At 40.6% G+C, this 14209-nt stretch overlaps 1 protein-coding gene across 1 annotated transcript in view; it reads right to left on the reverse strand.

The window, feature by feature from the left end:
- Positions 1 to 14209, reverse strand: part of LOC143808072 (putative cation-transporting ATPase 13A4) — a 506094-nt gene that overhangs the window by 250490 nt on the left and 241395 nt on the right. The window contains exons 12-14 of the mRNA XM_077290329.1: positions 12025 to 12213; positions 7086 to 7147; positions 6290 to 6440 (exon numbers count right to left, since the gene is read on the reverse strand). Coding sequence (XP_077146444.1) covers positions 6290 to 6440; positions 7086 to 7147; positions 12025 to 12213 — 402 coding nt within the window. The remainder of the gene's footprint in view (positions 1 to 6289; positions 6441 to 7085; positions 7148 to 12024; positions 12214 to 14209) is intronic.

Consider the following 14209-nt stretch of genomic DNA (forward strand, 5'->3'; position numbering starts at 1 on the left):
CTCACCTAACACTCATTTCTATTGAAGCGCTCATCTCCTGTAATAAAATAAAAAATAAAAACAACAATATTCCTCACCTGTCCGACATTCTGTCCCACGTTGAAATCCATGTCTGGGGATTAATAGCTTTCAACTTGGATGGTGTCAAGATGCGACCGTCCAGTCTGAGAACCACTGGTGAATGAGCTGCTGAGAGTGCAGCATCAATTACTAGCGGTGACCTCATCAAGGTTACCGTGAGTCACTGAGGCTGCGTTCCCAGCCGGGCTGCAGTGCAGTGACTTCAGCACTGTGATAAAAAGTCACTGAGTTCAACGCAGTTCAGCTCAGTGAGTTCAGGTCAGATCACTGTGAGAATTTACTATGAGAATTCACGGTGATCTACGCTGAACTCACTGAGCTGAACTGTGGTGAACTCAGTGACTTTTTCTCATGGTGCTGAAGTCACTGCTGTTCAGCCCAGCTAGGAATACAGCTTCAGTGACCCGCAGTAAGCTGGATGATGTCACCACTAGTCATTGATGCTGCACTAAGTGCCAGGAGCGGTCACACACCGCTTCCAACACTATTACCCCCTAAATGCTGTGATCAAATGTGATTGCAGCATTCCAGGAGCCAGAAGAGAGATGACAGCTCCTCTGCCTTAGGATCGGAGACCACGTGACGCGGGGTCCCGATCATTGCCATGGTGATCCGATGTCATCATGACGACATCCGGGTGACCAGAGGTAGGAACATTGCTTGATCATGCGCAGTGCATGATCTGCAACTTTCTCTGTCAGTGCAGAGCTGACAGTTTGCAAAGCATGGGAATGCTGCTGCATCCCCATGCTGTACAAGCAATCAGCCTTCAAAAAATTACAGTCCCATAGTGGGACAAACTAAAAAAGTAAAAAAAAAAAAAAATGTTTTAAATAATTGTAAATATATATATATTTTTAAATATAAAATAGTAATAAAATTCAAAAGTTATTGTATCCATAGATAAATATTGGTATGAAAAAAAAATATAAACAATAAAAGTACACATAATTGGTATCGCCACGTCCGCAACGACCCGACCTATAAAACTTTCCCACTACTTAACCCCTTTAGTGAGCACCATAAAAAATAAATAAAAACCAAAGCAAAAAACAATGCTTTATCATCATGCCACCGAACTAAAAAGTGGAATAAAACGCGATAAAATAGATGGATATAAATATCCATTGTGCTGCTGAAAACATCATCTTATCCCTCAAAAAACAAGCCACCATACAGCTCCATCAGCAGAAAAATAAAAATGTTATAGCTCTCAGAGTAAAGCAATGCAAAAATAACTATTTTTTCTATAAAACACTTTTCAATGTGTAAAAGCGCCAAAACATAAAAAAATACAAATATGGTATCACTAACATTGTACTGATCCTACAATAAAACTGCCTCATCAATTTTAGTACACATGGAATGGCATAATCCCACGAAAAAATTCCTGAATTGCTGGGTTTTGTTCATTCTGTCTCCCTAAAATCAAATTAGAAAGCAATAAAAAAGTCATGTGCTCATCATGTGCAATAAAAACATCAACTTGTCCCGCAAAACACAAGCCCTCACAAGACTGTGTGGACCAATCGTATATTGGAAAATTATAGCTTGCAAAATATGGTGATACAAAAACTATTTTTTCAAATAAAAAGTGTCTTTTACTGTGACAGCAGCCAAACATAAAAACCCAATATAAATAGGTATCTCTGTAATTGCACCGACCTGAAGAATAAAGTCGCCTAATCACTTATACCATACGAGGAATGGCATAAAAAAAAATTCTTCACCTGCGGTTATTTTTTTCATTCTGCCTTCCAAAGATCGCAGTAATGCTCGGCGCACATTTATCATGCACTATGCACTGAGTGCTTGCACCTGGGTTTTCATGTAAATCTCTGAAATACATCAATCAGATGGAACCCCTGGATGAAGATTCAATATATGAGGCAGATGAAGGCACTGTGGACGCCGTCTGTGATCCGGTGGTTTGAGTCTTTTTAGGACTGCATAAAAATGCCGTCGGCCACAGTTTTGTGCATTTGTAAAAAGAAAGACACCGCTGAACAGAGGTTAGACGGAATCCAATAGTACCTCTGGTGCCTCATTATAGTGAATGTATCCCTCAGGGGTTTCATCTGAATCACATCACTCAGAGATTTAGATGGAAACCCCAAAGTAAGTGGTCAGTGTAAAGCACTGGATAATGTGATCCCAAACGTTATGTAAAATGTTCCAAATAAAATTTTCAATTTAATCCACAAAAAAAGCAAGTCCCCACTCAGGTCTGCCATCTGTTAACAGATGCAGGGCTTCCACGTTAGTGGTAGCACAAAGGATTTGGAAAAGTGAAATGGCTCCTCATGAGCCAAAAGAAATTCAGCAAATTCTCTGCTCCCAAATCCAAATGCCCCTTCCTTTCTGAGCCCTACAGTGTACCTAAACTACATATACTGTTGACTGCAATGTTCTGGTGACTGCAATGTACTGGTCATTACAGCATACTGGTCACTACAACGTCAGTTTGCAATTTTCACTAGGCAACATTAATTGCTGCATGTTTTTGGAAAATGCCCATGGAGTCAAAATCATCACTACACCTGTAGATAAATTCTCCACGGGGTATATTTTCCAAAATGGGTCATTGAGGGGGAATTTTGCTCTTCAAGCAATCAGATGCTCTGTATATGGAGTTCTGCAAACTGTTCTAGGAACATCTGCGCTCCATGAGGCAAGAGTGTTCCATCCATCCCGAGTCTCTCCGTATGGCTAAGTAGTACTGTACAGCCACATATGGGGTATTGCCAAGTTCAGTAGAAATTATGGGACAAATTTTGCTGCCATTTTTACCCACTTCTTTTGTGACAATGTAAAATCCGGGGCTAAACTAAATTTTTGTGGTAAAAATGTAGTTATCTTTTTTTCACTGACCAATGGTATAAAATTATATGACACACCAGTGGTGTCAATATGATCATTGCACCCCTAGATAAATTCATTGCGAGGTGCAGTTTACAAAATGGGGTCACTTATGGTTCTGCTGTGAGGGCATCTCATGGGCTCTCCCAGTGTGTCATGTTACTTGCAAACCATAATAGTAAAATCTGGCACACCTTGCCTTCTGAGCTCTGAACTGTGCCTGAAAAATATTTCCTGAATACATGTAGAAAAACATGTACCTCAGTTGATTGTGAAATAAATCATATTAGCCCTTAGAAAAATGAAAAACATGGGGCTAAAACATTTTACTGGTAAAAATGTAATTTATTATTTCTTTACCGCTCAATGGTATAAAATTCTGTGAGGCACATGTGTTGTCAATATGATCATTGAACTACTAGATGAATTCATTGGGGAATGTAGTTTGCAAAATGAGTTCACATAAAGGGGGTTTCAGTTGTTCTGGCATCTCTGGGGCTCTGACAATGTGACATGGCACCCTCAAACCATTCCAGCAAAATCTTCACTCCAATATGGCGCATTTTCCCTTCTGAGCTTTGTACTTTGCCTCAAAAGTAGTATTCCGCCACATATGAGGTAGCTGTGTACTCAGCAGAAATTGCACAAAAAATTGTATGGCGCAATTTCTCCTGTTCACCTTATGAAAATGCATAATTTGGGGCCAAAATAACATTTTTGTAGAGAAATTTGATTTTTTTATTTTCATGGCTCAATGTTATAAACTTTTATAAAGCACCCTGGGGTTCAAGGTGCTCACTACTCATCTAAATGCATTCCTTAACCCATTACTTGCCAAAATAAAATGTTTACAAGTACGGATTTTTCAGAAAAGGGCGTCCCAATATTCAATTAAAAATGACATTGACATGATTTCCTATTTTAAAAACATTCATTTTACAAACACAACACCAAAAATTGGACCTAATTATAAAAACTATAAAATCTTAGGGTTAAGGGGTATAGTTTCCAAAATGGGGTGACTTATGGGGGGTTTCCACTGTTTAGGGACATCAGAGGCTCTTCAACCGCGACATTGAGGCCGCCAATTGTTCCAGCAAATTTTGCATTCAAAAAGTCAAATGGCGCACCTTCCCTTCTGAGCTCTGCAGTGTGCTCAAACAGTGGTTTTCTCCCCCATATGAGGTATTGTTATGCTCAGGAGAAATTACAAAAAAAAAATTGGGGTGCATTTTTTCTTGTTAATAAAAATAATAAATTTAAAAAAAAAATTGGATCTGATGTAAATATTTTGTGAAAAAAGCTAAATGTTTATTTATTTTTCCACATTCCAAAAATTCCTGTGAAGCACCTGAAGGGTTAAAAAACTTCTTGAAAGTGGCATTGAGCACCTTGAGGGGTTTTTACAATGGTGTCGCTTTTGGGTATCTTCTATCATATAGACCCTTTCAAAGTTATTTTGAATATGATGTGGTCCCTAAAAAAATGTTTTTGTAAATTTTGTTGGAAAAATGACAAATTGCTGGTCAAATGATGACCCTTATAACTTCCTAACAAAAAAAATTGGGTTCCAAAATTGTGCTGATGTAAAGTAGACATGTGGAAAATGTTACTTATTAACTATTTTGTGTGACATATTTCTGTGATTTCAGGGCATAAAAATTCAAGAAATATTAACACTATCATAAAGTACAATAAATTCTGAAAAAAAATATCTCAGAATTAGTGGGATCCGTTGAAGCGTTCCAGAGTTATTACCTCATAAAGTGACAGTGGTCAAAATTGTAAAAATTGGTCTGGTCATTAATGTGCAAGCCACCTTAGGGGGCAAAGAGGTTAATCATCAGATATGGATTACACCATGAGACAGAACAACGGAGATGTGAGGGTTATTTTTTTATTTTTGTTTTATTAAAGGAGACAAGGGTTTCAATGGAATGGACCCTAGGTGAGTATAACTGTGTTCGTTATTTTTAAATAAAAAAGAAAAAATGTGCTTTGTTTTATTTCAAATAAAAGACTTTATACTGGCTGTGCCTTTATTTACAATACAACTATAGAACTATAGCATTAGTAATGGAAAGATGTCTCATAGATGCCTCTCCATTACTAACCCATGAGCTTTATGTCACCAGGCAATACAAAGGTGACATCAACCCCACAAATATTACCCAATTGCCACCGCTACAGAGCAAGTGGGAAGAGCCAGACAAAGCTCCAGAATTAGTGCATCTATTGGAAGTGTCTTTTCTGGGTGGCTTCTGGCTGCTATTTTTAGGCTGTGAGGTCAATATCCATGGTCCCTTACCAGCCTGAGAATACTAGCCTCCAGTTGTCTGCTTTAGCAAGGCTAAAGCGGACCCACATCATTTTTTTAAATTATGTATTTAAATAATTTAAAAAAAGAGCATGGGGACCACTCTATTCTTGATAACTACCCTTGCTAATGCTGCAGCTGAGGGTTGCAGCCCCCAGCTGTCAGTTCTGTTGTGCTGGTTCTCAAAAAAATAGGAGAACCCAAGCTGGATTTTCTATTAATTTATTTATAGCACAGGCGATGGCTGATGAATGCCCCCATCAGCTGCCACCTGCTCTGACTATTATCAGCAGCAAGTGTAGGCTGAAGGGAGTAATTGTCCCATCAGCCTACTCCTGCTCTAGCTGTTATCACTTTAATAAAACTCTCATCATTCTACCCTGCTCTCACGGATCGCTGGCAGAGCAGGGGAGAATGATGAGAGCTAACTGTACCACTGCTTCCCTGGCACCGGTACGTATGGTACTGATGTGGCTCTCGGGTGGTATACGGTTGCCGTAAGTTTTACACATGGACACATGGACGCGGATATCTCAGTACCATTTTTTATGGTACCGGGAATATTAGAACTTGTGAAACAGGCCTTACATATATTGTGCTGTTGCATTTAGACAAAAAATCAGGAGAGTCAAAATGTCTCTTATTCAGTGTCTCCCGAAGCACTAAATATTTTTAGCCATTCATGATATGTACATGCTGCACTAAATATATCCCTCAGGATTGCATTTACTTGGGAGTGTGCATTGAAGTTCTTTTCCACATAATGAAATCGAGACAACTAGTAGCGTCCTTCTGATTTTGTTTACATCAGTTATGCAAGGGATTCATTGTGGACCTGCATTCTGTTTTGTTTTTTTTTTCACAGAAAAATAATTCAGCTAGTGTGGTGCTAGAGGGACTTCTGCTGTAAGGGCTAAGTGGCATAGGGAGAATATAACAAGACCCTTAAATAAGAAATTTAGATACTGAGCAGGTATATCAGGGAACATTTCCAGAAACTTCCTTTTTGAATTTTTTTTATAGAGAACATACCCAGCCTGTACCCTCGAACATTTTCAGGTCTAGTGGGTCTCCCTGTATTTTGCCATCCAGGAAAATCAATGAATGACAACTGACCATTCCTACTAGAACCGGACTCCATGGCAAGCTACTCCCTGGTGTAAATAAGTAAACTCCCTGGAAGCTGCAAGACAGTTCAAATGTTATCATAAAAATATTTTAGACATACAGCAAAATGTTGCATTAAATCAGTCAAAAATAATGAGTGATTTAACCTTAAAGTACAGGAAAAATATATTTATTTCCGTCCATTCTAGTCAACTACATATTTTCCAAAGAAATGTTAATGATCCAAACTCTTCACAATACTGACCCAATATTGCTGTTTCTGATTTCTGAGCTATTCCACATTCACATTCTATTAGGATATTATTTCTATTAGTTTTATTAGGCTCAGATCACAGAGCTCACTGGTTGGGAAAATACAGATGAAGAGAGAATGGGACTCATGATGAACGACATGGTCAGTTGTTAAGTGTTAGGCGTTAGGCAGTGGACATTCACCCTCATAGCTAAAGAAGTGATATTGAGTGGCCTGATATACTATTAATGTCTTTTATCAATGAAAATTGAGCAAAACTGACCAAGGTCAATCAGAATGTAACTCTAATGTAGGTACTGAGAAAGTATTTCTACTAATGAATGTTGTGGATTGTGTAATGTCAATGGACTTTTTCTCATTTTACCATATTTCTTGTTTCTTCTCCCACTTACTCAAACACATACTGTATATTGTCAATTTGTGTCCTATTATGCAGTACAAACTTACCTTCTCTTATCAGAAGGAACAATACCCCATAATTCCATTCCATCTTCTGTTAAAGTGCCTGTCTGTACAAAAAAATCATTATTAAATATAAAAATGTTCATGGATATCTGAAAAAAGGAAGTCGCAAAAGATCTTAAAAAGCGGGTTGACAATCAAAACCATAGCTCAAAAACATTTCATTGGTATGAAAATTAGCATTTTTTAAATTTATTGAAATTAAATATTTGCCACTATTCTCCACCTAACTTTTGGCTGTCAGTACTGGTTCTAATTCTGATGATACTCCACTTGTAATCTCAAGCATGCCTAGTGTAGTCTCAAATAGAATGCCATTACTGCCATCAGATGTTTAAGGCTGGCTATTGCATTTAGCAGTGAGCATTCAAATCACCAGTCAGGTATTACGAGTCGACGTAAGCTCAGTGGAGTCTTCTTCCAGAGTCACTCTCCATTTTAGTATGAAATACTCTTCATTACCAGTGCCAGTGCAGTCTGTGTCTAAGGCAGGCCGACAGGTCAAAAGAGAAGAGTGATAGAAAGTTAGAAAAGTAGGCTTGACCAGACCGTACAAACACTGTATGAAAACAAGCACTTAGCTTTATGAGAAATGTGATCAATTGGGTGGCAAGAAAGCCTGTGTGTAGACAAGCTGACCTATAACACTGATATGGAGGAAAGGGGTGAGTACAGTATAAAATGGAAACACTTTGGGGGACATTAATAAGTATCTTAGAAAATAGATTGTGGTTTTGAAAAATGAATTGGATATTGGACAATTGTTTAATGCCCATTGATTTCGAGGTGGCTGTAACAATATGGTCATTTGTCCATCATCAATGTCTGAACTATAAGCTCTAAAGATCTATAAAGGATCAGCTAAGCTCACAGCTCATCTAAAATGTGTATGACTAGCTGTAGAGGCCTAGCTCCTAGCTTGTTACTTTATTTTTAAGAGCACATTAAAAACACAAAGAACCCTGTAAATGGCAAATATACCGTATATACTCGAGTATAAGCCGACCCGAGTATAAGCCGACCCCCCTAATTTTGCCACAAAAAACTGGGAAAACTTATTGACTCGAGTATAAGCCTAGGGTGGAAAATGCAGCAGGTATCGGTGAATTTCAAAATTAAAAATAGATACTCCATACCATTCATTATGGCCCCATAGACGCTCCACATAAAGCTGTGCCACATATAATGCTCTGCACCGTTCATTATGGCCCCATAGATGCTCCATAGAAAGCTGTGCCATATATAATGCTCTGCACCGTTCATTATGGCCCCATAGATGCTCCACATAAAGCTGTGCCATATATAATGCTCTGCACCGTTGCCCCATAGATACTCCACATAAAGCTGTGCCATATATATAATGCTCTGCACCGTTGCCCCATAGCTGTGCCATATATATAATGCTCTGCACCGTTGCCCCATAGCTGTGCCATATATATAATGCTCTGCACCGTTGCCCCATAGCTGTGCCATATAGTGCTCTGCACCGTTGCCCTATAGCTGTGCCATATATATAATGCTCTGCACCGTTGCCCCATAGCTGTGCCATATAGTGCTCTGCACCGTTGCCCCATAGCTGTGCCATATAGTGCTCTGCACCGTTGCCCCATAGATACTCCACATAAACCTGTGCCATTGCTGCTGCTGCAATAAAAAAAAAAAACACATACTCACCTCTCTTGCTTGCAGCTCCTCGGCGCCATCTTCCCGGCGTCTCTCCACACTGACTGATCAGGCAGAGGGCGCCGCGCACACTATATGCGTCATCGCGCCCTCTGACCTGCACAGTCAGTGCAGAGAGACGCCGGGAAGATGGCGCGGCGCCCGGCGTGTGGAACGAGGGAAGGTAAATATGACATACTTACCTGCTCCCGGCATCCCGCTCCTTCCCCCGGACAGCTGGTCTTCGGTGCCGCAGCCTCTTCCTCTGTCAGCGGTCACCGGCACCGCTGATTAGAGAAATGAATTATGCGGCTCCGCCCCTATGGGAGGTGGAGCAGCCTATTCATTTCTCTAATGAGCGGTCCCACGTGACCGCTCAGGGGAAGAGCCTGCGGCACCCGGAGACCGTGGGACGGGCAGGGGGAGCGTCAGGATCGCCAGGACTAGGTAAGTATGCCTCAGCGCCCTCTCCCCCTCACCCGCCGACCGTGACTCGAGTATAAGCCGAGAGGGGCACTTTCAGCCCAAAAATTTGGGCTGAAAATCTCGGCTTATACTCAAGTATATACGGTAACTTTATATCTGGTCATTATTTAGAAAATTGCACTTAATTCTCTAACATATGTCTAAGTCAAATCAAATGAATCAGACTTATTTTAATACCACAGTGTGCATGGCTCATGTGTTTGTTTAAACCCATTTTTTTCTTGTTTCTACAAGACTAGGGAGGTTCCCACCCCTCCTTTATGAGCCATGCACATAAAAGCCGTTCTATACTACGTGTCCACATTGGACATTTCCTTTCTGCATCCTACTCACACAGGTACTATACATATGACCAGGTTTTAAAATACATCAGATAGGGATTACATACATTAGTTAGGACTGATCTAATATGGGTATGCCTTGACATTTGGTAGCGTGGCTTAATATACATTTTTTGCAAAAAACGTATTAACCAAATACCCTGTGTTTTTCCATCTTTTTACTAGCACTTGCTGTTTACTGATATTTCCTGCAACAGAGTGTTTTTTGGTTTTACTGTGCCTTTTTTGTGCTTCAGTTTCTTGGTGGTGTGAACGGTGTCCCTACAGGCCTGTTCACAGTGTGAATGGATCATGTGTTTGTTTTATTTTAATATCAGTACAATTTAAATTTTCAGCTATACAATTTGTGTTTGCAAAAAAAACATTTCTCAAGCAACTGGTCAATAAACATACCTACATATACTGAATAGTATGCTAAACATGTACAGTACAGACCAAATTATTTACTTAACAAAAAAGTGTGAAACAACTGAAAATATGTCTTATATTCTAGGTTCTTCAAAGCAGCCACCTTTTGCTTTGATTATTGCTTTGCACACTCTTGGCACTCTCTTGATGAGCTTCAATACGAGTGGCAGGTTCCAGTGCTAAGGATTGTATGCTATCATGTGACCGCGATGTCATCACAGGCCCTGCGCGCCTGCGCGAGAAGGACCTGCCATGATGTCACGGTCATGTGACCGCGATGTCAATGGTCATGTGACCGCAATGTTATCACAGGCCCTGCGCGCCTGTGCGTAGGACCTGCCATGACGTCACGGTCATGTGACTGCGACGTCATCACACCCTGGGACCGGAAGCTGTAGTGTCACAGCACACAGGCGACAGAACTACAAGGGTACCCTCGGAAGGTGAGTATATGTTTATTTTTAATTTTTTAACCTGTGACATACGTGCCTGGGCAATATACTATGTAGCTGGGCAATATACTATGTGACTGGCCAATATACTACGTGGCTGGGCAATATACTATGTGGCTCTGTGCTGTATACTACGTCGCTGTGCAATATAATACGTGGCTCTGTGCTGTATACTACGTAACTGGGCAATATACTACGTGACTGGGCAATATACTATGTCACTGGGCAATGTACTACGTAACTGGGCAATATACTATGTGGCTGGGCAATATACTATGTGGACATGAATATTCTAGAATACCCGATGCGTTAGAATCGGGCCACCATCTAGTACAGTATATGTAGGTAGGAAATTCAACTATTGCACACAATGGCCGCAGTTCATCAAGACTTGAACTTTTCATGTTGGTTTTGATGAGGGCTCAAGGCTGGAGTGTGAGGCACCTGATTCAATAAGAAGTTATTAATGAATCAAGCAAGGCGCAATGTGGCATGCACGTCTGTGTGCACCTCACCACAAATCTTACTCCAGTTGGAGAATGGACTAAGAATTCTGGAGTAAGGAACACTGCCACTCATTACAAATGTGACAAGTGCGGTCACCCCAACTCTGCCCACTTTGTCAGTGTTAGGGCTAGTGGAACGCACCGAGTAAATAGAGATGTTTTTATTGATATTGGTGCGTTTGCAGCCCGGGGTCCACCATGCAGGAGTACCTGCTGCTAGCAAACGGCGGCACTATATGGCGGTATGGACTAACTCAGTTAATTCACCGAGTAGCTGTGAAAGCAAAGCACTGTGCCCTGTTAGACTTCACAGAGGCACAGGCTAACTGCCCAAACAGAGAGCAGTCAGTGGTCACGCATGCACACAAAACTCCTCGCCGGAGGTGCCAGCATTCTAGGGGCTTATTTCAGCCGGGTCCCTGAACACAATCTCACGTGACCACACTGGCGCAAAGTACATAATAAAGGACAATACTAGCGCATGGCCATTGCAGCACGTACAGGACCTTCCTAGAAGGACCAATGAGAGGCTGCCACAGAGCGTGAGCACCTACAGGACCTTCCTGAAGGACCAATGGCCTTAGCTGCAGTATCTGATCATGTGACCCTCGATCTCCACTGAGAGATCTTACTCTGGGCATGCTCAGAACAAAAAAAGCAGGACTTAGTCCCAGAAGCGTCTGCTCGCCGCTGCCCAGCACTGACTTCAATGGCAGAAGCAGGAAAGGCATCAGTAACTCTTTGTAAAGAGTCAGACTGAGTGAGACGCTGGGACCGACGTCTCCGCTGAGCAGGCTCCACTGCAGCAGGAGAAGAATGGGAGACTGCAGTGGAGATGGCCCGAAATTCCCTTTGTGCAGAGGCGGGAACTTGACCCCTAACAATCAGTGCCAGGCAAAAACGGTGGGAAAAAGTTGCAAAAATTTAAAACAGCCTTGGTTGAGCAAACATTTTACGATTTTTCAAAGTTTTTATGCTAGAATTCTGGCACAAAATCATTGATGAATAGGGGCCATTAAATGTTTGATCATAAAATAATTAGACAACAAAACACATAATGATAATTTACCTTATCAAAACAAATAATGTTTAGTTGTCCGCACATATTAATCCGCTGTGCACTTAGACAAAATATGCCATTCCTCTGAAGCCTTATTTGGGAATAAAGTATACAGACTTGGATAGCTGCTGGAAGAGCTGCAGGAATGCCGCCAGTAATGATATTGAATGTCCAGATGACAATTTCGAAAGTGGAAGCCTAAATCATAAACATGAGACTGAATTTATCAAAATCGTAAATGAAATATCTTATACTTACATCATAATTCACATAATAAGTTTATACGGCTTTATAGCTGCAAAAACACTAACGGATGATAAAATACTAAACAACGTGGCTCTACCATGTATCATAATAATACTGATAGTCAATATAGAAACTGTTTTATTACTATTGTCAGAAATGATATTAGGAGAAAATTCTATGTAAACTCTATAGTATGTCCTGAAAACAGACGTTTGTTTTGTTATGTTATGTATAAACTTCTTCATCTACAGCCAAGTAGAGCAACATAGGATCTCGAAAAATGCGCCATGAATGTAAGTAAAAATAGTGTAAACTCCGTATGTCTGAACACAAGCTAAAATGTAATTGTTGGATAACTAAAATGGGAATTTGTTTTTCAGATGGAGTTTCTCCTTAATCCCTTTACCTCTGAGCGTGGTTTGCATGATAATGACAGGGCCAATTTTTTACAATACTGACCATTGTCCCTTTATTAAGTAATATCTCTGGAATGCTTTAACGGATCAAGGCGATTCTGAGATTTTTATGGTGGGACATATTGTACTTCACGTTAGTGGTAAAATTTCTTTGATATAACTTGAGTTTGTATAAAAAATGGAAATTTGGTGAAAATTTGGAACATTTTGCAATTTTTAAACTTAGAATTTGTATGCCCTTATTCAAATTAAATATGTCACACATCAGAACAATTTTGGAAACAAAACTTTTTTTCATTAAGAAGTTATAAAGGTTGACCAGCGATTTCTAATTTTTACAACAAAATTTACAAAACCATTTTTTTAGGCTAGTTTCAGACTAGCGTTTACCTGATCTGCGGCGAGCTGCGGACTTCCTCCGTGAAGCCCCGCCCCCCACCGCACCTCCGCCGCTAGCTCCGCCTACTTCTGCATGTGGCCTGTGTACCTATATTTAACATTAGGTACGCAGGTCGTGCCGCAGTATGCGGATGGTGCCGCATGCGTCTGCGTCTACGCTGGTCGCCGCATCGTCAAAATGACGCATGCGGCACCATCCGCATACTGCGGTGGGGGGCAGGGCTTCATGGAGGAAGTCCGCAGCCCGCCGCAGATCAGGTAAACGCTAGTGTGAAACTAGCCTTAGGGACCACCTCACATTTGAAGTCACTTTGAGAGGTCTATATGGCAGAAAATACCCAAAAGTTACATCATTCTAAAAACTGCACCCCTCAGACTGACCAAAACCACATTCAAGAAGTTTATTATCCCTTCAGGTGCTCCACAGGAATTGATGGAATGTGAAAGGAAAAAATGAACATGTAACTTTTTTTCAATAAAATGTAACTTTAGACAATTTTTTTTATTTTCACGAGGGTAAGAGGAAAAAATGAACCCCAAAATATATAATGCAATTCCTCCTGAACATTCCGATTTCCAATATATGGGGAAAAACCACTGTTTAGGCACATGGCGGAGTTCAGAAATGAAGGAGCGCCGTTTGACTTTTTCAATGCAAAATTGGCTGAAATTGAGATCAGATGCCATGCCGCATTTGGAGAGCTCCTGATGTGCCTAAACAGTGGAACGCCCCCACAATTGACCCCAATTTGGAAACTAGACCCCCTAAGGAACTTATCTAGATGTGTGGTGAGAACTCTTAGCCCGCAAGTGTTTCACTAAAGTTTATAATGTAGAGTTGTGAAAATAAAAAATCATACAGCTCTGGCAAAAATTAAGAGACCACCACATCAAAACCCTGTCACGGGCAGCCGAACCTCCAGACCTGATCCCCATTGAAAACCTCTGGAATGTAATCAAGAGGATGATGGATAGTCACAAGCCATCAAACAAAGAACTGCTAAAATTTTTTGCACCAGAAGCAGAGTGAGACTCGTGGAAAGCATGCCAAGACGCATTAAAGCTGTGATTAAAAATCATGGTTTTCCATAAAATATTGATTTCTGAACTCTTCCTAGTATTGTTGTTTCTAA

This window comes from Ranitomeya variabilis, chromosome 2, assembly GCF_051348905.1.
Source record: "Ranitomeya variabilis isolate aRanVar5 chromosome 2, aRanVar5.hap1, whole genome shotgun sequence".
NCBI classification, from domain to species: domain Eukaryota; kingdom Metazoa; phylum Chordata; class Amphibia; order Anura; family Dendrobatidae; genus Ranitomeya; species Ranitomeya variabilis.